This window comes from Pseudophryne corroboree, chromosome 1, assembly GCF_028390025.1.
Source record: "Pseudophryne corroboree isolate aPseCor3 chromosome 1, aPseCor3.hap2, whole genome shotgun sequence".
NCBI classification, from domain to species: Eukaryota; Metazoa; Chordata; class Amphibia; order Anura; family Myobatrachidae; genus Pseudophryne; species Pseudophryne corroboree.
The window spans coordinates 475,085,391-475,108,421 of record NC_086444.1 but is presented as its reverse complement, the minus strand read 5'-3'; the positions used below and the strand labels follow the sequence as shown (position 1 = coordinate 475,108,421).

Below are 23,031 nucleotides of genomic sequence, written 5' to 3'. Positions count from 1 at the left end.
GGTAATAAATAGAAATACATGACAAATAGAAATAAATAAATACAATTAGACAAAAATGAGCAGAGATATTCTGTGCACGTACCAAAGCCACATGTACAGTAAATTCAACGCCAATGCCCACAGAGGCTATCAGGATGACCACAGGCACAGCACTCAGCTTAATCCCAATGAGTCCCATCATTCCAAACAGCTCCACTGTCATAAGGGCCAGTACCACAACCTGCCAGAAACAACAAAGTATGAAAAATGATGCACCAACAATACCATTTACTACTGCTTGTAGGGTCTAGCAATTTTACATCATGAGTCAATCGTTTTTTTCTAACAGTTCTGCATTCATCCACAAGAGGGACTGTAAATACAACGTATGACCTTGTTCGCCCTCACATCTTGCATAGCATATGCAAAACTTTGGGGTAAAAAGTGAAAACAATGGAATGGGAATATTGAGATAGACATTTTCCAGGACATTTTCATGTTAAAGGCTTAGTTTAGGGTTGCTAAAGAAAAAGAAAACTAATCGGTGTCATATTACAGGGAGGCCTCATAGCTTTTAAAGGAGCCTGGATGGAGTACTACGGACAAAGCGAGCAGTGAAGCAAGTTACACTGTTGAAATCATCAGGGGAGCAAAGGGAGAGTTGAAAAGTGTTCCGTTTTGGTTTTACAATGTTACACTACATCATGTACCTTACATTAAAATACATTTATTTAGTAGGATTTGTTGCTATTTGCTGCAGAAAGGGTACAAAGATGGATCAAATGCAGAAAATGAATTACAGTAATTATTGGGTCTATTTGGAAAAGTGATAAAGTGGAGAGAGACAAACTACAAACCAATCAGCTCCTGTCATTTTTCAAACACAGCCTGTAACATGGCAGTTAGGAGCTGATTGGCTGGTACTTTATCTCTCTCCAAGGCTTAGTAAATAAACCCCTTAAGGGGGGTACTCACTGAGAGATCCATGCTTAAAATCTAAGCAATCAGACTAGATTGCTTAGATTTTAAGCACAGATCACTCGTGTGTAGCCCCCAGCGATAGCGATGCGCAGCCCCGCACATCGCTATCGCCACTGCTAGATTGAGCCTGCATGCAGGCCAATCTAGCAGGTCGCTCATTTCACCTGCTGGGTGAAATGAGCGGCCCCCGTCCTCCCACTGCACGCTCAGCACACATTGCGCTGTCCTGAGCGGCGGGAGAGATGTGTGCTGAGCGGTTCGCTCAGCACACATCTCTCCCATGTATACCCCCCTTTAGTCTTTCAAGACTCAAGGGTCTATTTACTAAGCCTTGGATGGAGATCAAGTCACTGGAGATAAAGTACCAGCCAATCGGCTCCTAACTGTCATTTTTCAAACACAGCCTTTGGCATGGAAGTTAGGGGCTGATTGGCTGGTACTTTCTCTCCAGCGACTTTATCTCCATCCAAGGCTTAGTAAATTAGGCCCTCAGTCATTTACGAAGCACAAGATCCTACTCCACCAGGCAGTGGCTTTGGATCTGTACAAATACTACATTTCCACTAAAATGCATAGGTTTATTGAGCAAGATAGTTATTTATGGAAAAAGTAGTAGTTTCCACAAGCAGACGGGAGAAGTTCTTTGGGCCCCCATACATCTGCAAAGTTTGGCAATTCTCCAATCCACCGGCCAGGGAATTGGGAATATTCAACATGCTGAAAAATCCTGATACCCTGAAATGGCAGAGATCGTCAAATCAGGGAGTTTTAACACAGAATTTCTAGGATGGATTGCCGATCATCAATAGCCATCAATCTGCATTTCCGACTGGCGAATCGGGGAAACGGCAGCCAGATGTATGGGGCAATTTAGTGACGTCAGCACCCTCCTGTGTGTAGCTGTGCAGAAACAAGACATTCTGTTGCAGAATGGGGTAACAGTGTTAAAGGTGTGGAGAGGATATTTTCTGTGCCTTACATGACTATTTTCACAGCAGGTCCCCAGTTCTGCACCAGTTCAGAGCTGGCGTTTTTCTCTCTAGACCTACACTTTTGATGGGACCGGTTTTGCACCTCCATTTTACATTTGTCAGAAATGTGCATTTCTAGGTGCACTTAATTTGTTACATGTGTACATCGTTGTATGCCGACATCCCTCTCTCTCTCTAACGTGATAAATTGAATTTCTAAATGCCACTAAATGATGCAGCATTTCAGATGAAAAGAGAGGAAAGTTTATTTTACTGATGGGGCGGTACATCATGATAGATGTGACATATGGAAGTGTGCACAGTGCTCCGTGTAAGGATTTCTGCTTCATCACACAATGGGGGTAATTCCAAGTTGATCGCAGCAGGAATTTCGTTAGCAGTTGGGCAAAACCATGTGCACTGCAGGGGAGGCAGATATAACATGTGCAGAGAGAGTTAGATTTGGGTGTGTTGTGTTCAATCTGCAATCTAAATTGCAATGTAAAAATAAAGCAGCCAGTATTTACCCTGCACAGAAACAAAATAACCCACCCAAATCTAACTCTCTCTGCACATGTTACATCTGCCTCCCCTGCAGTGCACATGGTTTTGCCCAACTGCTAACAAAATTCCTGCTGCGATCAACTTGGAATTACCCCCACTGTTTCAGAGGACTTTCCAATGATCAGGGGTAAGTGTGCAACATATAGTGCACTGCTGCAAAAGCAAGGTATTTACCGGTGCATTGGGTGTGCTCTGTAAATTACATCCTCTTTCTAAAATAGGTTATGAATAATTTTACAACTTATATCCAGATCAAACATTTAAAAATGGTAAAAAAGAGGATTATATTTAAAAACAATTGCATTTTTCAAAATATTACATTAAGAAGATGAACTTGTTAAAAATGTAACAAGTCCTCATGATGTCTGGCATCATGACGAAAATGAGTTTAACTTCCCAATCAACCATATTATTGTCATACTGGCAACATATATCAATAGGACACTAACCTAATTGTGTATAAACACCATCTTTGTGCACCATAGGTGATATCTATTAAGAAATGTAAGTATTTTGATGAAGTAAATGTTAAAATTATATAAATTAAAAAAATTCTAGTATTTAAGGGAATATTCGGATTAAGGTTACTCTGTAGCTGTGAGCCCTCCCTTCTTTTACCCGTCCAAGTCGAATAAACATATCATGAATGATGTAACATACTTTATTCCACCAGAGATCCAGACATAAACAAACCTTGCTGGCTGTAGCAAGAGCTATGCCGAAAGGAATTTGACTGCAACAAAGAACCTTATTAACTTACAATGATTCCAGCAGTCCAGGGGTTCAGCAGAAAAAGGGCACACACCAGGAATGTGCAAGCCAGAAGCACGCTGATGGACAAGAGCAGCCAGTGGCGGAGCCCAATGTATTGCTCCCAGAAGAGGAACGGGTAGCCATTTGGATAATTTGACACTCCCAGGCTGGTATAATTGTTGCAAATGTCTCTCACTTTCTCTATAGCTTCCACAAAATCTGAAGTCTCTTGTAGGCCATTGAGGTAGAAAGGAAACTGGGCATATTCTATTGGTTCAGCTGCATGAACTGATGGAAAAATAAACATGAAGATCAATAATGCTAAACATATATCATTAAACTTTTGTACTGCTGGTGAAAACACAAACACAGAAGGACTATGTAAAGCTGTTGACAGTGCCTGAGCCAGAGAAATATCTAAGAAGATGAAAAGGTCTTTGTTTTAGGAAATTTAGAACATATGATCATTTAATAGTCTGGGAACGTTGATTTTCCATGCTTCTTTTATCATGTAATGGTAACCCTAGATCTACCACAATAAGGGGGGAAAAGTACGATATATAAATTACAGTCAGTCATATTGCTAGCGTTCAGTTGCTGTCGCTGTGTGTTCCAGACCCTGCAGGGTCATTCAGCTGACTTGCTAAACATGATTTGCCCTATTATAATCTCAACTATAAATTTTCATTAAGACAAGACTTGGCTGGCTGCCACACGGCTCTAGGGTTCGGATACAGTAAAATTCCTTTTTTTGTTCACTTTTTAGCCAATTGCATTTCTAAGGCTGGAACACCAAAAAACTCCTTCAATGTCCCTTAGCCAAACCAAAAGAGCAAACCACAGGTGTAGCAATGCATAAGAACCACCTACAAGTAACTAGGTAATAATACAGACAGCCATAGTAAACATCATCCAATACTGTACTTACAAACAAGAAGGACCACCATAATTCTTATTTATGCATGCTAAACTATTTTAGAAATGTAAAAGAAAAAAGGCAAGAATAATATCAGTATGGTTTTATGTATCCAAAATTCTTCTCCAGCTTTTCCACCCGGCCCATACAAGACATAAATACTTCAGCCAACAAACTACAAACCTATAGCATATAGTAGGATGGGCTACAGGAATACTTTTTTTTCAGGTGTGATTGAGATGAAATGTATAAACATTTTAAACCTCTGAACCTTTTAAAAATAATATTATGATTAAAAAGACTAATCGTTCAACACTTAGTATGCATGTTATTTATTTTTGGCAAAGTGGAAAAAGGCATGATGTTTTCCTTTAACAGAAAATGTAACCGTAAAATGGCTGTCAAATTAAAATAGACCAGTCTCTAAAAGTGCGGCAGCTCTGCACAATGTCATCCTAGACCAGAGCCAGGATGGAGGAAGCTGTACATAAACAGTTTAAGGCTAGAGGCAAAGTCCTACTTACTTGTACTGGTTTCAGGCATGTAGTCTGCTTTGTCGTGGACCCACTCTGGAGGGTGAGGGCGGATATTGGCCTGGGAAGCAGCGTAGGCTACAGGGTCATTACTCACCCAGGCCGTTAAGTAGATGTAGAAGGCACTTGGATGAATGATCCCATCTGCATCCACCAAACGCTGTTTAGTTAACTGCAGAACAGACAGAAGTGGAAAGTCGCTACATAAGTGAACTGGAGTAAATACAGACAAATAGCACAAAACTGCAGAACTCCAGGATAGTGGTTAGTAATAGTATGGAAATGATGTAGAGTTACATACAAGCTGGTTATGTGGCCATGCGTGTTTTCCCCACGCTATGGGCGATGCTGTGTTTAACCAAACATAGGTGGTCATTCCGAGTTGATCGCTTGCTAGCAGTTTTTAGCAGCCGTGCAACCGATTTGCCGCCTCCCACTGGGAGTGTATTTTAGCTTAGCAGAAGTGCTAACGAAAGGATCGCAGAGCGACTACAAAATAATTTTGTGCAGTTTCAGAGTAGCTTCAGACCTACTCAGCGCTTGCGATCACTTCAGACTATTCAGTTCCTGTTTTGACGTCACAAACACGCCCTGCGTTCGCCCAGCCACGCCTGCGTTTTTCTGAACACTTCCTGAAAACGGTCAGTTGACACCCAGAAACGCCCTCTTCCTGTCAATCACTCTGCGGCCAGCAGTGCGACTGAAAAGCTTCGCTAGACCTTGTATGAAACTACATCGTTCGTTGTAATAGTACGACCCGCATGCTCAGAAGTGCCGATTTTTTGCCTGATCGCTGCGCAGCGAATGAAAGCAGCTAGCGATCAACTCGGAATGACCACTATAGTCACATCTCCACTTGCAGCGCTAAAGGGAGTAAAAGGGTGTTACTGGATATTAGGGAGGGTGGGTGGTGGGCATGTCAGGGCAACTGGGGGCACGTATAATTAGGTCAGTTTCCAGACGCATCTTTTACACTGTAAGTATATGGCTGGTGCAAGGGTGCACAGTTAATGATGACAGCTACCAAACTAAGCATACAGATAAAGGGCGGTGTGGACGCTCAGTTGCATACAACTCTGAAAGCGTTTAGTTCCATGCACGTACTGCGATCACAATTACTTGTGTTCAACCTAAAATGTGCTTGAACGTTTCTTGGGTACAACACTATGTTATATGCTATAGAAAGGATATAATTAATTAGAAATAAGAAACACACCGGCTTTTAAAAAAGGCAGCCATCATCAGTGCTTAAGTGCTTAATGTTCTTGAACTTAATAAGAACATCTCTCGCTCAGAGAGAACTGGAAAGCAGGCTCCTTGCTTTAGGTTACTTAATTGTATATGCTTTTATATGGATTTACACACACACACACACACACACACACACACACACACACACACACACACACACACACACACACACACACATCATTGACAGATATGCTTTATTTCTGAATGCCCACTTTAAGTGATTACTTCTAAAAGTAAGGGGTAGAGCCATATGATGTTGATTTGTTTTCTTAAACAAAAATGATAAACATCTCTGCTTTTTAATTACACTTGAAGTGAACCGAATGGCAATGGATAAACAGTAACTGCATTCCAAAGAAATATGACTCCCCATCTAACAAAAACATTTCTCTTTTCTTTCCCTCTTCCTCTGGTAATTACACTAGCAACCCTGTTCCATTCTTAAATCCTAGCCCCTCCTGATGGACCAGCGTGTTCAACAAATGTCTACAGCTGTGGGGGTGATGGTGGCTCAGGGAGGGATAGCCAGGCTACAGAAACTTTTTCCAAAAACAAAGAAATGCAAATTAAGAAAAAAAAGACCTGGCTAACATCTCTCCTGCACGTCTGGGTGCAGTTAACCTGTGTTGTTAACGCTGAAGGAAATGCCACCCAGTAAATGAAGGTAAACATATATTCATCTGTATATAAATGAATCTATGAATTTCCTAACATGACAAGGTTATTTACCAAATTGACCGTTACTACTTAATTAGACATTCGGTCTGCTTTCTTTTAACCCTTTCACTACTGACGTCCATTGCAAACACTACCCCCACCACCACCACCACCACCACCACCGTCAGTGTGGTCATAAAGGACAGGCACAATCATTCAACCATTATGTTTAAAGCAAGTCTACAGCATTTAAAAAAAAAAAAAAAAAAAAGCCAAAAATCCACGCTAAGGTCTTTTGAATGAAATGAGAAACAGTGACAGCAGCACAACTCTCTTATTCTTGCCCCCAATGAATTGAAGTATCTGGAGTTAATTAATCGTCTGGAGATGGAATAACAGCGTGTCTTCAAGATGTGTCTGGCAAAGTACATCTTTACCGAAGGACCACTCCTAGGAGAGATTTCAACTCAATCCTTTGCATGAAATTCCATATTGGACATGTATGTAATTATTCTAGCAGAAATAATTATGGGCCTGTTGCGGTCCTCTTTCAAAAACATTATTCATCAAAAATCAGAGAGGTCTGCGGCAGAAAATGTACATATCTCATATAGGGGGCTGTACATATCTCATATAGGGGCGGATTCAGAGTTTGGAGTAAAGCAAACAAAGGGGGGAGCAACACTGCATAGACAAACAGCGCTGCAATACAAGGGGTGCCACTCTGCCCCCAAATTCTATGGGTCCAATTACTCAGTCAAGGAAAAGGGTTTATAACCTCTGACTTTTACGTCTAGAGCTATTCAATTACAGGCCCTTTTTCTCACACGGTCAATCTGCAAATAATATGCGTTAACCCACAGACTCCATGACAAGTGCCCAAGCTATAGGTTAACGTGTTTGCAGCACCCACGATAAGGGCAGAAAACCCCGCTTACAGTATTGATGACTCTATTAAGCGCAGCCTGTAGGCTGCAATTGAGTAGCCCTGGCCACGGCTACAAATCCACAATAATTAGCACAGCTAATTGAATCTAGCCCTATATCTGACCGGGAGGCAATCACAAGACCGCCTGTCGAGATCCCGGCGGTCACAATGCCGATGCCAGATTCCTGACAGGCAGTGAAATGCCACCGCTGGAATATTAGCGCCACAGGCTTTTGCATCGAGCCACAGTGCCCACATCGTGACGAGCGCAGCACCACAAGGGGCTTTCTAGCGCTTGCCCCAATGCCGACATACTGGTGTCTGGGATCCCGCTGTTGGGATCATGACAGCCAGGATCCCGGCCGCCGGTAAATAGTATGTATTCCATTTGACCGTATCTGCAGCGCAACATGGTTTACAGCGCACCATACAATCAGCAACAAAAAGGCTGCAATCAAACTATGCCCCATACATTCCAGATCAACACTGCAATGTCACATTAAGGTGATTTACATTCATAATAATATTTGTTGGCAAAGCTGCTCTGAATCAATTGAAATAAAAAAAAATCTGAACATTTAGTACCCTAGGTTATTACATTTTTTTTCACACTGACTTAGTATATGTTACAATGCTGAAAAAAATATATGATTTAAATAGTTCTTTACCAATGGCTACACAATACATGCTGCTGGTATATACAAATACTTTCTTAATGAATAAAGTCAGCATAATAATGAACAACATACACAATGAATATCTAGTTATTTTATCACACTTTAATCAAAGTTCACAGATATAGTTTCTGAAATACAATATAGGTATTGTTTGTGGTACTGTGTCTTACCTGACTGAAGTCAATAGGTTTATCCGAGTTGCCAGTCTGTATTAATAACTTGTAGGCAAGAACAGCATCATCAGAGCCATTTTTATAATTGTTAAAGGTAATTTTCCCACCTTCCCATTCTCTGTCAAAGGTGTCTTGTAATCCTAAAGGGGGGGAATTGACAAATTTAGCAAACCCAAAAAAAAAAAAAAAAAAAAAAAATGTAATTTGTATTATCATTGAAAGTTTAATAAACATAAGATATATTAATGATTCACCCAACTATCTCAGTCTGTGTTTCAAATATAACAGTATGAAACTAACAAATAACGTAAAAGGAATTTTGGACCATTCCATGTCATACTGGAAACTAATACTTTCTAATTATTCAGCATTTTCCCCAAGCAGAAAACATGAGGGTATCGCATGATAACTCATATATTACGCGCAAAGTGCTAGAATCTGAGTTTACCCATACATTAAATGTTGAGGGTGCATTTTAACACAGATTTTTCCTTGCAGCTCCTGAGGCTGTGAGGAAATATAACCCTCTGGGGCTTTGGATGCGGGATTCCCATGGGCAATTAATTGAGCAGCACTGCTAATTAGCCGCTGCGTAAACCATGCGGCTAATTGGATATGCCCTAGGATTGCCGAAAGAAATTCAGTGGCAGTTATCAGAGGTCTAGGTTACTCTGGCAAACTGAAGTCTAAAGACTTGTACAGAATTTTATAACAGACATTCTGATTTTGTAACCAGTGGCACCAAGTGGGGGGAGCAGGTATAGTTTGCCCGGGCTTGCCGGAGGCCCAGGCCAGAGCACACCAGTAGCCATTTTTTGGGGGGTAATTTATTTTCTTTATTATTAATCAGTGAACTGTCAGGTGTGCAAGGGGGGGGGGGGGGGTGTATGTGTGTGTCACCTGGCTGTGTGTCACATGTCATGGACGTCCCTTACAGCCACTTCCAGCTGCCACACCGCTGCTAAGATCTCATGAGATGATGACATCATCAACTCGCGGTCAATCTCTGCAGCTGTGATTGGACAGCTTCTTCAGGATCAGCAGGCTCCAGGATGCGGGTGGGGGCTGGGAGGGGCAGGCATGCAGCTGGCTGGGCGTGGCCCATGGGTTTAAGTGGCACAGTTTAGCTCAGTTGGAAGAGTCAGCACCATGGCTGGCCACCTCGTCCGGAGCTAGCCTGTTAGGGTGCAACAGTAGCAACACTGTGAGTTGAGAACGGTGACTGTGAGTGGCAGACACAGTGCTGTGGTGCTGCTATCTATATATCTCAATATTATCGCCCTCAAAGGGGTGCAGCTATGTCCCCAACATACTGCAGCCACACTCCCTTTGGGGGGGCCCGGGAAGTTGTTGTACTGGGGGCCCAGGATTTCTCTTGGTGGCCCTGTTTGTAAATCATTGTTCCCCAAGTGCTTTGCTATACAAGCAATTATGAACTTAAAGGGATAAGTGACTAGCCCATCACTGATGATATGTTTTGGGTCATTCTGGGCAGGATACACTCACTGAAATAGGAAAGCTAGGATTTTGTATTGTTCCTTTTGGCGAATAAACTTAAGAAATTAATCACATAATAGAGAATTGTGTTATTTCATGAGATATAACCACAGAAACTGGGGGGGGGAGAGAATGCTGGTAGATCCTTGGTCTAAATCACTTATCCTCTGACACCTTTGTTCAGGAAGGGACATCCTTAAATCTGCATCTGTTAGGGGTGCCTTAAAGACTGATGGGAGGATGACAGCTGCACACCAGGAATGCAATAAATGCAATGTTTTACTTCCAACATTCCAGCAGTGTGAAATGCCTTTACTAGGAAAGGTATTGGGGCTTTGTCTGGGTTAAAAAATGTGAACATTCTAAGATTTATTGTAGTTCCTTGTGTGTGAGTTCTCATTACTTCTTCTACATGAAATGATTCCCATTTTCAATCATGAGCACCTAGTGTAAAGTGACATCTATTAACAATTACCGCTTAGAGGGTCAGTCTACACAAACTGTATATTTCATTTCTTCTTAAATATTTTACACATAAAAACAGAACGGATACACTGCACAAGTTTAAATTGCAGAATAAATACCAATTTGTTTTCGTGGAAATTGGTCCACTCCAATACACGAGATACGGCTTAGGCTAGACAACAACAAATGCTGTTGGGCTTGAAATGGGAAGACAGGGAGGATTTATGTAATACTCATTAACAGTACTGAACTACTGTTCAGCAGGTTAAAATAAAAGGTTTGCGACGAGAAAAAGCAAGAACTAATAAAAATACTTCCATTTTGGGGCTTCAAATAGCATCTCAGCTGCTTTTTGAGCACAGTGTGAGTGAACACAATTTTGTCAATTTGTTCCATCTGTTCAACTTGTGCAGCTTATACAAGATGTGGGATCTGCTGCCAGCATGTGTAAAGATCACAGCCAACATCTATTCACTCTCAACTGCTCCTTTCCTCTCTGCCATCCTGTTAGGGGGAGAGGGGAGAGAGAAGGGAGAGTGCGGTGAGAGAGGAAATTCCTCTCGACACTAGGCAATGGCAGGCAGGTCATTTGGAGCATGTTTCATACAGGAAGCCATAGCTCTGCACACGCGGACCACTGCGAAAGTAAACAAGACAATCCACAGTCCGAGAGAGAAGGGAGAATGGGATGAGGACACAGAAAACACCCAACACCTGTAGGCTACTAGCAATGTGCAATTTAAAAAAAGTCATTAAGAGTCATCAATCACCACCAGATGTGTGCCTGTTGGAGGAGGCGTGTACACTTCTATTTCAGAAATGTAAATAGGTAAAGCTTATGGGAGCAGCCATACAGAAAGAAAATACTGCACAACTGACCAGGCGTCGGAGGGAGACATGGGTGTAAAAAACAGCACAGGTAGGCTGCATGTAGAATAGAGACATGTGCACACACTGTATGAGTGGTATATCAAGTAAAGTGATAATAAAATATCTATGCTAAGTATGCCACAACCCAAATGTCTCAGTCTCTACCAACTTCATAACAAAATGGGAGTAAAGTTGTTTGACGATAATCTTTCATAATTGCTGGCACCGATGTAAAGCTTTAAGGCCTTGTACACACATGCACTTCTCAAATTTCCGCCTAAGTGTTTGTTTAAACGTGCATGTGACACAGGTTAAGCTTCACTATGCTGATGGCGAATGTGCTTTGTAAATAAGAGAATTCACTAAGTGAGTTTTGATGTGAGACCAGTCACAGTGGGTGCCTGTAAGTACACAAAGTGCCCTCACCAAAAGGGCTGATCCCTCCTGTTCTTTCTTCACACCCACCTGTCCCCATTTCTGAAGGACAGTCATGATATGAGGCCTCTGTTTTGTGCACAGACATGGCTGCCCTGTAGTCGGAAACCTAGGAAATATACCCCCCTTCATTGGTGTCCTAAATAGCATTAAAATAATCTTTTGAAGAGGGCTGAAACATCCCACACTTGGAAGCACTGGAGACAGCTCCCTCCTATGTGTGCACACCTTGTCCAATATCCCCAACTTCCAAAGTTAGGAAGTAAGCTTTAATGCATTTACATGCGTGTTACAGTGCACCCCAGGGAAACACACCATGGATGTCAGAAACATACTATTGAATGTGTTCCCTTAAAACAGGGGTGGGGAACCTTTTTTCTACCAAGGGCCATTTGGATATTTCTAAAATCCTTCGGGGGCCATACAAAAATTATCAACTTAAAAATTAGCCTGCCCTCAGTCAGTAGTTATGCCCCCAGTCACTTGTTATGCCCGATTAGATTTGCCCCCAGTCAGTTGTTATGCCCCATTAGATATGCCCACTGTCAGTTGTTTTGGCCCATTAGATATGCCCCGTCAGTTGTTATTCCCCATTAAATATGCCCCCTGTAGTTGTGCCCCATTAGATATGCCCCCTGTAGTTATGCCCCATTAAATATACCCCCTAGTAGCGCCGCTTATACACACACACACACACACATTGAAAGAAAAAACCCCCCACAATGCTCACCAGCCCTGCTCCGGCCGGCTTCCGGACTGCTGCCCTCCCTCTCCTCGGAACTATGGGAGAGATGTCATGACGTCTCTCCCATAGCGCCGCACAGCCACACATGTACACTGCCTGAGCCAGAAGCTGGAGCTCAGGAGTGAGCTCCTGCGTCCGGCTGCTGCTGAGGAGCCGGGCGCCCGCTGGTGGTAAAATCTCAACAGGCACTCTGCATCTCCTCTCGTTTAGGTGAGCCTGGCCGGGCCGGATCAAGTGGCTTTGAGGGCCTTATACGGCCCTCGGGCCTGAGGTTCCCCACCCCTGCCTTAAAATAACAATCTTGTGAACAAATATATGTAATACACTGTGTCAGGCTATAAGAAAATGCTTCTATTAATAGTTTTATTATTCTGCAGGATTTTCAATTACCATGGAAACCACAGTCGCAACATGCAGGCAAGCATAAGCACAGAAAAGAGAAAAAAAAAGTTCTGTCCTTATCCCATCTGTGCCGTGTGAGTGGGGGAGTCTGCCTGTCAGCTATACTGGACTCACCTCCAGAGACTGTTCAGAACCACAATGATGTGCAGGACACACAAGAAGGTAAATGATTAGGAGGCAATCTTTCTGCCATTTAAAGAAAAAAAAACGTTCTATCTGGGATTACTGTGTTATTGTCTCTGGAAACTTAGACTCTGTAACTTTGCATTTAAAAATGCATTTTTACAGGAATCTGCTATGCAAACTGCATAAACACACTGACGTATTATTACGAGAACAATACACACACTGTCACTACACACCATTTTATATAAAGATGAACATAGGCTAGCTTTCCATTCATAAACAATGACTTGCTCAGCACCAATCTAGCAAGCCACTTCCTAAGAACTTCCAGTTACTACCTAACAGCTGCAGAAAGAATCAGCATACTGTTTCCCAGATGGAAAGCAGGGGAGCTCAGGAGATGAAAAGATACCAGATTGAAAATAAATATAAAATTACAATCAGAGCACAAAAAAAGAAATCAGTTGGAAGGGAGATGTTATCATTTTTATGGAATGCAATTACACCGCTACAGTTGCTTAAACATAGTTTAGTTTGATATACCCTTTTTTAAAAAGAAGAAAAAGTATGAAGTGTTTTCTTTAACCCATCACTGATGCATCTTCGCATTGTAAATCTTCCCTGGCAGTGAAAGGCCTAAAACAATAAGACTAGTAAAAACTTGTGGAACTCTGAGAACAATGAGACATGTCTTAAAGAGATTACACACAGGGAGATCTACCCACCCCAGAATGTGACCAGAAATCTAATACCACCCAGGTCTAGCTAGCCACAAAACCACAAGTGACACATACAGCACTCCCTATAAAACACCCTACAAAGGCCTAGACATCAACCACAGCTATTACACATCCCAGAAATCTTCACTTTCCTCTTTCACACTAATGTTTCTATAACTTCACTTTGTGTAAATAGCAGTTCTTTTCATTTACACTTTCAGATATTTGCAATAATCTAGTGTTCAAAACAAAAACAAAAACAAACACAAACGTCACTTTAGTTCAGCAAGTCATTCTCATAAATACAACAGATCCAGAGGAAAGACTTCTCCAAACAATCTGGCTTATTTTCTATATTATACTGGTAATCAGACTAATATATGAGTAATTGATGAAGTCCTCTACACTAGGACGAAACGCATTGGGACAGGAACTTGCTGCTCACCCCTAACTTCCCGTAGCGGACAGATAAGCCGTTTTTATGTTTTTATCTTGTACGTTTGTTACCTGCATTTGCTTCAGGACCATGTATTAAATTTGTCTATCTTTCTATATAAATATGCTCTTTTCTGATTCTTGGGACCAGCTAGGTTCCTAATTAAGAGCTTTATGCAAACATCTAAGAGACAGTACACACTATGTTGGTTTCTTTTTTAATTTTACATGCTCCAAAGTGTCACCAAACTGAAGACGTTTAAAAGAAGCTAAGTCATTTCTTATTCCTTTTTTAAACCTCTCTAATTTCTCACGCCTCACAGGGTGAATTGTTATACAAAAATTACTTTATTAAACACTAGTAGGTGCTCTTTTGCACTCCATTTTTCTCTAATATATGAGTGTATTCAATTGTTGCTCTGCCCTTACTGAAAAGAACCCTACTGAAATTCTAGATAAACAAGAAACCGTTATCCAAGCTGAAAAATATTGTTGGTTAAAATATTGCTAGAGACATTATATTCGCCCATATCAAGAATATATTTATACAACAACATATCCATCTTGAACACTTTTCTCTGTGCTCTGACGATATGGGTATGCGTCATTAGGTTAACCACTATTGATCGATATGATTAGGTCGACATGGAAAAAGGATGACATGAGTTTTTTTTTTACTTTTTTGGTGTCGTTTTCTTCGTAAAAGGGCCGGGGGAACACCAATTAGTGCACTGCGTCCGCTCGCATGGCTCACTTCACTCGCCATGCTTCGGGCAAGGTTACTATTCCCAATCGTAGTCCACGTGGATCGTAAAGTATGAAAAAAGTAAAAAAAATATTTGAGAAACTCTTTTTCCATGTCGACCACATTTTTGGGTCCCCAACTGAGATAATGACATACGTATTATATATTACCTTTAAATATATATATTTATAAATAATATATCATATATATAATATTTATGTCATTATTTCAGTAGGGGACCCAAAAATGTGGGATTTTGAATTTTGGATAAGGGATACTCAACCTGTACAGAGTTCTTTTAATAAATAATTAGTCTGATAACTCTTTGTGATGTCCCTTTACATATTTGAATATATTAATAATGTCTCTTCTTAGACGCCTCTTTTCTAGTGTATACAATTTCAACCTAGTAAGTCTATCCTCATACTCCAGTCCCTCTAGCTCTAATCAATTTATTTAGTAGCTCGCCTTTGAACCCTTTCGAGTTCACAGATATCTTTTTTATAATGTGGTGATAATGACTATCTGCCCATAGATCCCACAGATGGGTATAGTATGTTGTTGCCAACTCTGGTTTTCAAGTATATTTAGATCTTTCTATAACAATGAGCCACATGCATGTTGTTAACCCCAAATTGCATAAACCTATATGTATTTACACTGACATCCGCCATATTGTTACTTAATTCCATGATTTATCTACTTGCAAGTATGAAGCTAGGTCCACACTTTTCACAGGAATGCAGGTGTGAATTTGGGTTGATACAGAAAGTTGCAATGCATGCCCATAAAAAAGATCAGTGATGATGTAGCCTAAAATATATCTTCGATGGACTCTAAAGGAGACCTTCGGTCTTGAATATATAGCTGGGTACACACATTATCGATCCACAGCTGATCAGGTAAATATGTGTATCCAGCTACGACTCTATGGCGGTAGCAGCAGGGAGGGGCTAAGGGGGGGTTTCTAGCGGCTCCTCTTTGGGGATAGGGAGATCAGCTGTGCAGTACATACAGATGTGTCCACATACATCTAGCCTCCCTGCATGTTAAACAGCTCTTCTAGTAACGCCATGTCGTGGGGTGACTCGGTAGTGTCGAGCGTCTTTTTATGCAACTTTTGCCAATAGCGTGTCTTATTATGCATATGTAATGCACAAGCAGACATTGTTGATTAAAATTATATGCAGTATGCCTATATTCTGTGTGCGACCGCGGCTGAATCTGCATACAAAATGCTATGCTACTGTGTTTCCCTAAAATAATAATAGGGAAGCGAATAAGATGCATTTTTGGCAAAATAAAAAAAAGATGCGGGAACAGACGGTACCGGTCAGCTCACTCGCACCAGGCATCTCATGCTGCGTGGCGTATTGCAGCAAGATGTATGAGGACAAATCTGTAAGATGTGACCTCCCAGCCCCAACCATTGCAGGAGCGGTACAAGCAGTTTATTGGCTAACACTCCTGCACCGGCACTGCATACACACGCATACAAATGACGAGTGATATTGGCAGAACGGGCAGACTGTTGTATAGGTGTATGCCCACCTTAAGTTTTTCGCACTGCTCTGTAACAGAGTGTGCAGATGTATGTGTACTGCTGAGTCAGTCATATCTTCACTTGAAGGGGCATGCGTGGGCTGTAATGGGGAGTCTTCACAAAGGCAAAATTCAGAGCGGGCATAGCGAAGAAACTGTGGGATATACAGTTTTGGGCGTAAGCGTGAATACACCCGTTTCCAGGGGTATCAACTGCATCAGCTACATCCTGGAGCAAGTGCGCACGAATGATGGTGAGTAGCAAAGTAAGCATACTAACAGCAAGGGGGTGCACTGCACAGACGTGTAGAACACTACCTGCAGACATGTATATGCATTTAGTTTAATGCAGTGGTTCCCAAACTCGGTCATCAAGCCGCACAGGTTTTAAGTATATCCATGGGTCAGCACAGATGGTTAAATCATATAGCCTGAGGTACTAAGGGGCTCATTCAGACCCGATCGCTGCTGTGCATTTTCGCACAGCGGGTGATCAGGTCTGAACTGCGCATGCGTATGCACCGCAATGCGCAAGCGTGACAGTCCGCAGCGATGGGGAGTGCCGGTCAGCGACGGGATGATGCGAAAAATCCAATTGTACCGGTGAACGCATGAAGATTTACAGGAAGAGGGCATTTGTGGGTGGCAACTGACCGGTTCTAGGGAGTGTACGTAAAAACGCAGGAGGGACCTGCTGTTTTGTGGGAGGATTCCAGACGTTAGCTCCGGCCCTGATCATCGCAGCGGGTGAGTAAGTCCTGGGCTGTGCAGAGACTGCACAAACTGCTGTTTGTGCAGCTCTCCAGTACAAGCGTTCGCATACTACACACAGCTAATACCCTCCCCCTGCAGGCGGCGACTACCTGATCGCAGGGATCCAAAAAACGCAACCAAGCGATCAGGTCTGAATTACCCCCTAAGTCACCTGTGACCAAGCATGGATATACTCAAAACCAGGAACCTTAGTGCTACTTGAGGACAGAGTTTGGGAACGTCTGGTTTAGTGCATGAGATGCAAAAGCAATTACAGTCAACCTGTACTTTACACTGCATCAGGCCTTAACTCTTTGCATAATATTATATAATATTTATAAACATAAATAACAGTAACCACAAAAAGCAACCATATGGAACATTATTTAACATTAACTTAGTATCAATATTATACTTATATGTGTTCATTTATTTCCCAATTTGTATTCTTTAAATATGGGGGGTAATTTAGACCTAATCGTTCGCTAGCGTTTTTTCCCAGTGCTGCGATCAGGTCAGAACTGCGCATGCGTATGTACCACAATGCGCAGGTGCGTCATACAGGAACAAAGCGGATCGCAGCTCAGCGATGGCTTTGTGCGAAGAATCCTTTCGCACGGGCGATTGCAAGGAGATTGACAGGAAGAAGCCGTTTGTGGGTGGTAACTGTTTTCTGGGAGTGGTTGCAAAACAGCAGGCGTGTCCATGTGTTTGTAGGGAGGGTTCCTGACGTCAATTCCGGTCCCGGACAGGCTGATGTGTTCGCAGTTGCTGAGTAAGTCCTGGGCTACTCAGAGACTGCACAAGATCTGTTTGTACAGCTCTGCTACACATGCGTTTGCACACTTGCAAAGCGAAAATACACTCCCCTATGGGTGGCGACTATCTGTTCGCAGCAGTGCAAAAAAAAACCCTAGCGAGCGATCGTGTCTGAATTAGGCCCTTGGTCTCTTAACAACATATGTGCTAACAAAACACTTTGGGATTATTCAAATAATGATTTCGCTAACCCAGGAATTGTTGTTTTAAAAACAGCCAGCAAAATTGCCATTTGATAAACAGACCCCTTTAACATGTGCAAAAGGAGGTGCACCAAATCACAAATAAATAGTGCCATCCCAGACACAGTGATGTTACCAGTTTTAGTTATTTGACAGCAGAGGCCTGATTGATTTTAGATCTTCCAGATATTGTTGTATTGTCTTACCTTGCAGCCAGTCCCTAAAATAATGCAGCCACATTTTGGGAAGCTGTTGGTCCTCCTCTAGCAGAACATACTTGACACTGACAAAACTCTTGTGCAGGTCATACAGCAAGCGCTGAGAACGAGGATAATCCGCTTTCTGTGTCACCACATACATGTGGTAGAAAGAGAAGTATTTAAATTGTGTTGCAAAGAAATCATATTCCTGGGTTTCGCGAGGAACAATATCCGTGAGATCCAAACCATCTCGAATGCACGTAGTGCCATATAGGCTGACACCAAGCAGGGCCAAGAAAACAAATATAACCACAACCTGTAAAAGAGAGAAAAATGCAGTTAGTGCCAAATTAGCAGACTTAAAGCGACTTCATAAAGAGGACAATAAAGAAACCTTCACCCTTCCCCATATGTTTCATATACACATACAACTATTTCCTATACATTATTTTCCATGCATTTATACAGAAACAACAAAACATGACTTATATTTGGACTACTTTATGGACCTTCAAGGGGCAAGTGCAATGCCACCAGTGCTCAGTGACAGGCAGGGCAATAATGCCAACCACACTTCAGATTGGACGGGATGAGGGTGGAACATTTCAGCAGTCTCCCACTGGACAAGTCCACAAAACAAGCATGTAATGACGTCACTGCTACAACTCTGTATGGTCAGATTTGCATTGATAGCTATCCTTGGGTTTTATTGTATTTATTTTTTTACACATCCATCTCTACATTTTGTATCACAGGAGATAAGAATCAGATTTGCCTTTAAGATCATCTGTTAAGAAATATAGATACATGCGCTACTGTAAACCAGTGTGCCCAGGGAATAAGTGATTAATGCATCACCAACTCATTCATTAGTAGTAATTTCTAAGTAACAGGTCACAGACTATAGGAAAGCAGAAAGCTGTTCTACAGGTAAAGTGGCTTTATACATATAACATTGCAGTATATTACTTGGGGCACTTACCTTTGATTTTGGCTTTAAGAGAAAAGGGGCATAATGCTTCTCAGCAAATGAGGAAAGTGTCCACCTTGCACAGTGAGGCTCGAGGCAGTGAAGGCCAGATGCGGAATACTGGGAAAGTAGGTCCCGTGTGGAACTTGTGCCATCTGGACTTGGGCTGCTGGGATCATGGGGCGTGGAGACCGCTGGCTGCACAGAGATCTCAGACAGAGGCTCTGCAGTGGTGTAATAGGACTGGGTTCGTGGGTCATACTCTGTCCGCAGCTGGACTGTAGACTGCATGGTGATTTGTGTCTCATGAGCAAAGCTGTGACTGTTGTAGGACGGTGGAGGTCTATAGCGGGTATTGTCATTGTTGTCCATGTATGCTTGAGGTTCAATCTGAATGACTCTGCTCACACAAGGACTAGAAGAAAAAGGACATATTACTATGGGGTAAGCAAGTATTCCTTTAGCAGTTTCGGAATGTACTTATTATTGTAAATTGTGAACAATCTTTTTTTTAATTTGTTGATTATGGAGTATTTAACATTTTATCTTCCAGCATCCGACATGAAGTAGGACGTTTCTTGGATATGACTGTATATGCACTATATGGGTTGGGTACGGGATACAGACGGTCGGAATCCCAGCGGTCAAAATACCGATGCCGGAATCCCAACTGTCAGAATGCTTGCGGGGGTGCGAGCGGAACGAAGCCCCTTGCAGGCTCATTACGCTTGCCACGCTGGGTTCTATTTACACTCCTTGGGTGTCGTGGACACCCAAGAGTGACAATAGCTGTGGCGGCGCTGCCGGCATTCTGATGGTCGGGATTCCGGCATCTGTATTTTGACCGTCGGGATTCCGACTACATCCCCACTATATAGATTACCTACATTTACATGGTTCAATAATGTTTGCAGTGCTTTACTTTGTTAGAAGACACAGACGTGGAAATGAGTGCAGGGACACAGGCTCTAAAGGGGAAAAGGGGCCACAGCAGTTCTAGAAAATGTGTGGCAGAACCGCCTCTGCACACTGGGCTCCCATTTTTCCAAATATGCAAAACTTTATTAAGACACCAAGAAGGATCCAGTAAAAGCATGAGGCACAACCGATTCATTTTTCTCAAAGTCCCGTCTGGACATCAGAGTTCAGGAAGGAGGCTTACCTGCTGAAACAGCAGAAGATATCAAGCCTGCGGTCTCTTCTGCGATACAGGTCCATGCTCAGGATGGCAGGAAAGATCAGTAGAACCATGGCAAAGTTGAACACCACCACAACAGCAGCCTGCGGACACAGAGCAGTAGTCACACATAGCACTACTTATACTGTCTGCCATACAGACTAAACGCTCATACACAGAGATACACCATGGCAAAGCGCAGCGTAACCAAAGAGAAACTTGCCAAACAAAATAAAACAAATCAGGTTCAGATACTTATTTTGCACCATAATTGTTGGACAAACATCCAATGTATTTCTGCTCTAAATGTTTTGTATAATTACACATCTTTATTAATTTATTCATTTATTTATTTAGTATATAACAAACTAAAAAGAAGGAAAAATGAGGGTTATTGACGCAAACACATCAGGGTTTCTTTTTTTCTGCTTCTCTGCAATTACTATGGAAAGCGAGGTGAAATGAGCAGCCCACCACATCTGTTGCAGCGAGTGATCGGTTGTGATCTGCCAGACTATACAAGGCTTTCCTATTTGCTCACATGTAAAGTCTTTGCAAGGTTTCACTGTTTGAAAATCTGGAGCTTTCTGCCTGTAACTGAGAAGAATGGGAGGTCTGTGCTAGAACTACCCAGGGAAAAACGAGTATGCCTTCACAGATGGGGCCCTGCCCAAGGTATGTGTGTTTTCTTTGCCATTCCTGGCAGACCACACAGGGAGAGTGGGTGTACTGCATAGCTTGAAGTGATGAGCAAATGAGGACGCCTGTCAGCTAGAGATCCACATTACAGCTGCTCCTCAGCAACTCCCTTCTTTATCCAGCTATTGTGCAAAGCCTCTTTTTGTCCAACATATGACTCCAACATTACCTATTATCTATTCAAGACAGGGGTTGGGAAAGGTGACAAGAAGCGTTAAGGGAGAGACCAAAGACTAAAAGAAAAAATCTGCTGCCAATTTCTTCTTTCTGCAAAGATTTTTAAATAGGACGTTCTACAGAATCAGAAAAGGGGGGTGGGGGGAGGAGCAGAAACTACTCCGACCTCCGCAACACTGAATAAAATATATAAGCACTAACATTCAGAACAATGTATTATAACAAAACACTAGTCATACAGAAATGTTTTTGAATGTAAACTCAAAAAACATATTTTCCTAGTTTTTTAGCAGTCTACAGAGGATACAAATTTAAAATAAAATGTTAGTTCTACATGGGGTTTTCTTATATTTAGATACGGGTGGTCTTCTGTTTGCCGGTGGCCGGGCTCCCGACGCCCAGCATACCGGTGCCGGAATCCCGACCGCCGGCATACCAACATTTTTTCTCCCTCTTGGAGGTCCACGACCCCCCTGGATGGAGAATAGATAGCGTGGCGCCGTGCCCGTAAGGGGCTCATTTGCGCTCGCCCAGCTGGCGGTCGGGATTCCGGCGTCGGTATACCGGTCGCTGGGAGCCCGGCCGCCGGCATACCCTACTACACCCTCAGATACAGTATACCATGCTGATTCAGTGACAAAATTCATTACTTAACAACAGTACATTACCTTATTGATATGTTTGTTTAGTAAAATATGCCCAGAAATAACTGCAGTACCGGATTTCAGACTGTAAGACTATGGGGGTAGGGGGGGGGGGGGGGTATTCAAGTAAGTGCAGCTTTTTCGACTGGTTGAAAAAACAGCACTAATTCGACACAGGGTATTCAATTGCGGGCATTTTATTTTCGGCCATTTTTTAATCCATTTTTGCCCATGCAATTTCACTTTTTTTTTTCGTCGAATAGACATGAGCGAAATTTCACAGAAAACGGGTAAAAACTTCCACGAAAAGTGTCCACTAATAAAATACCCCCCTATATGACAGAAATGCTTTTCTTAACTAGGAAAGTGTTCACAGGAATCATTTTGGACTTTTTATGTTACAAATTCTTACCTGGAGGGAGAAAGCCCTGAGTGCGGGAATAGGAATCAGAGCAGCCATGAAGAAGGCGGTCACATTGCTGATAGATGTCAGGGCAACACTTGCCCCTGTCCTTTTTAAGCATTCACCGGTTCTGTCCTGCGGACACAAACATACACCACTAATGTTACATGATATCACCAATAAGCGTTTAGAAAACAAATAATGATCACCAAAATGTCTAAGGAGTCTGCTCTGTGTTAATAGTTTTATGAGCATTGATAATGGTCAGCTATTCCCACTCCAACCTATATCAGATTCATAGCACATACAAAGCATTGCTATCACTGGTGGTAGCACCCACCGACAGATCTCACTAGCAATAACATGGGGAATATTGTTAAAGGAAGGCTGCTTTCAGGATCACGATAACAGAAGAAAATGTGCTAAAACATTTATTAATTTGCCAATAGATAACGTGCAGCAGATTGTGTATGGAATCCAGATGGAATCTGGTGATTTACCCCTAATCTGGCCCTCTCGCAGCCTAACCCTAACCATCCCCTCCTGCAACCTAACCCTAACCGTCCCCTCCTGCAGCCTAACCCTAACCATTCCTTCCTGTAGCCTAACCCGAACCGTCCCCTCTTGCAACCTAACCCTAACC

At 42.3% G+C, this 23,031-nt stretch overlaps 1 protein-coding gene across 3 annotated transcripts in view; it reads right to left on the bottom strand.

Moving 5' to 3' along the window:
- Positions 1 to 23,031, bottom strand: part of PTCH1 (patched 1) — a 127,291-nt gene that overhangs the window by 18,374 nt on the left and 85,886 nt on the right. For all 3 annotated transcript variants that reach the window (XM_063913748.1, XM_063913747.1, XM_063913749.1), the window contains 8 exons: positions 22,398 to 22,523; positions 20,451 to 20,569; positions 19,301 to 19,703; positions 18,325 to 18,634; positions 8,381 to 8,523; positions 4,689 to 4,869; positions 3,256 to 3,536; positions 83 to 220 (listed from right to left, as the gene is read on the bottom strand). In XM_063913748.1, coding sequence (XP_063769818.1) covers positions 83 to 220; positions 3,256 to 3,536; positions 4,689 to 4,869; positions 8,381 to 8,523; positions 18,325 to 18,634; positions 19,301 to 19,703; positions 20,451 to 20,569; positions 22,398 to 22,523 — 1,701 coding nt within the window. The remainder of the gene's footprint in view (positions 1 to 82; positions 221 to 3,255; positions 3,537 to 4,688; positions 4,870 to 8,380; positions 8,524 to 18,324; positions 18,635 to 19,300; positions 19,704 to 20,450; positions 20,570 to 22,397; positions 22,524 to 23,031) is intronic.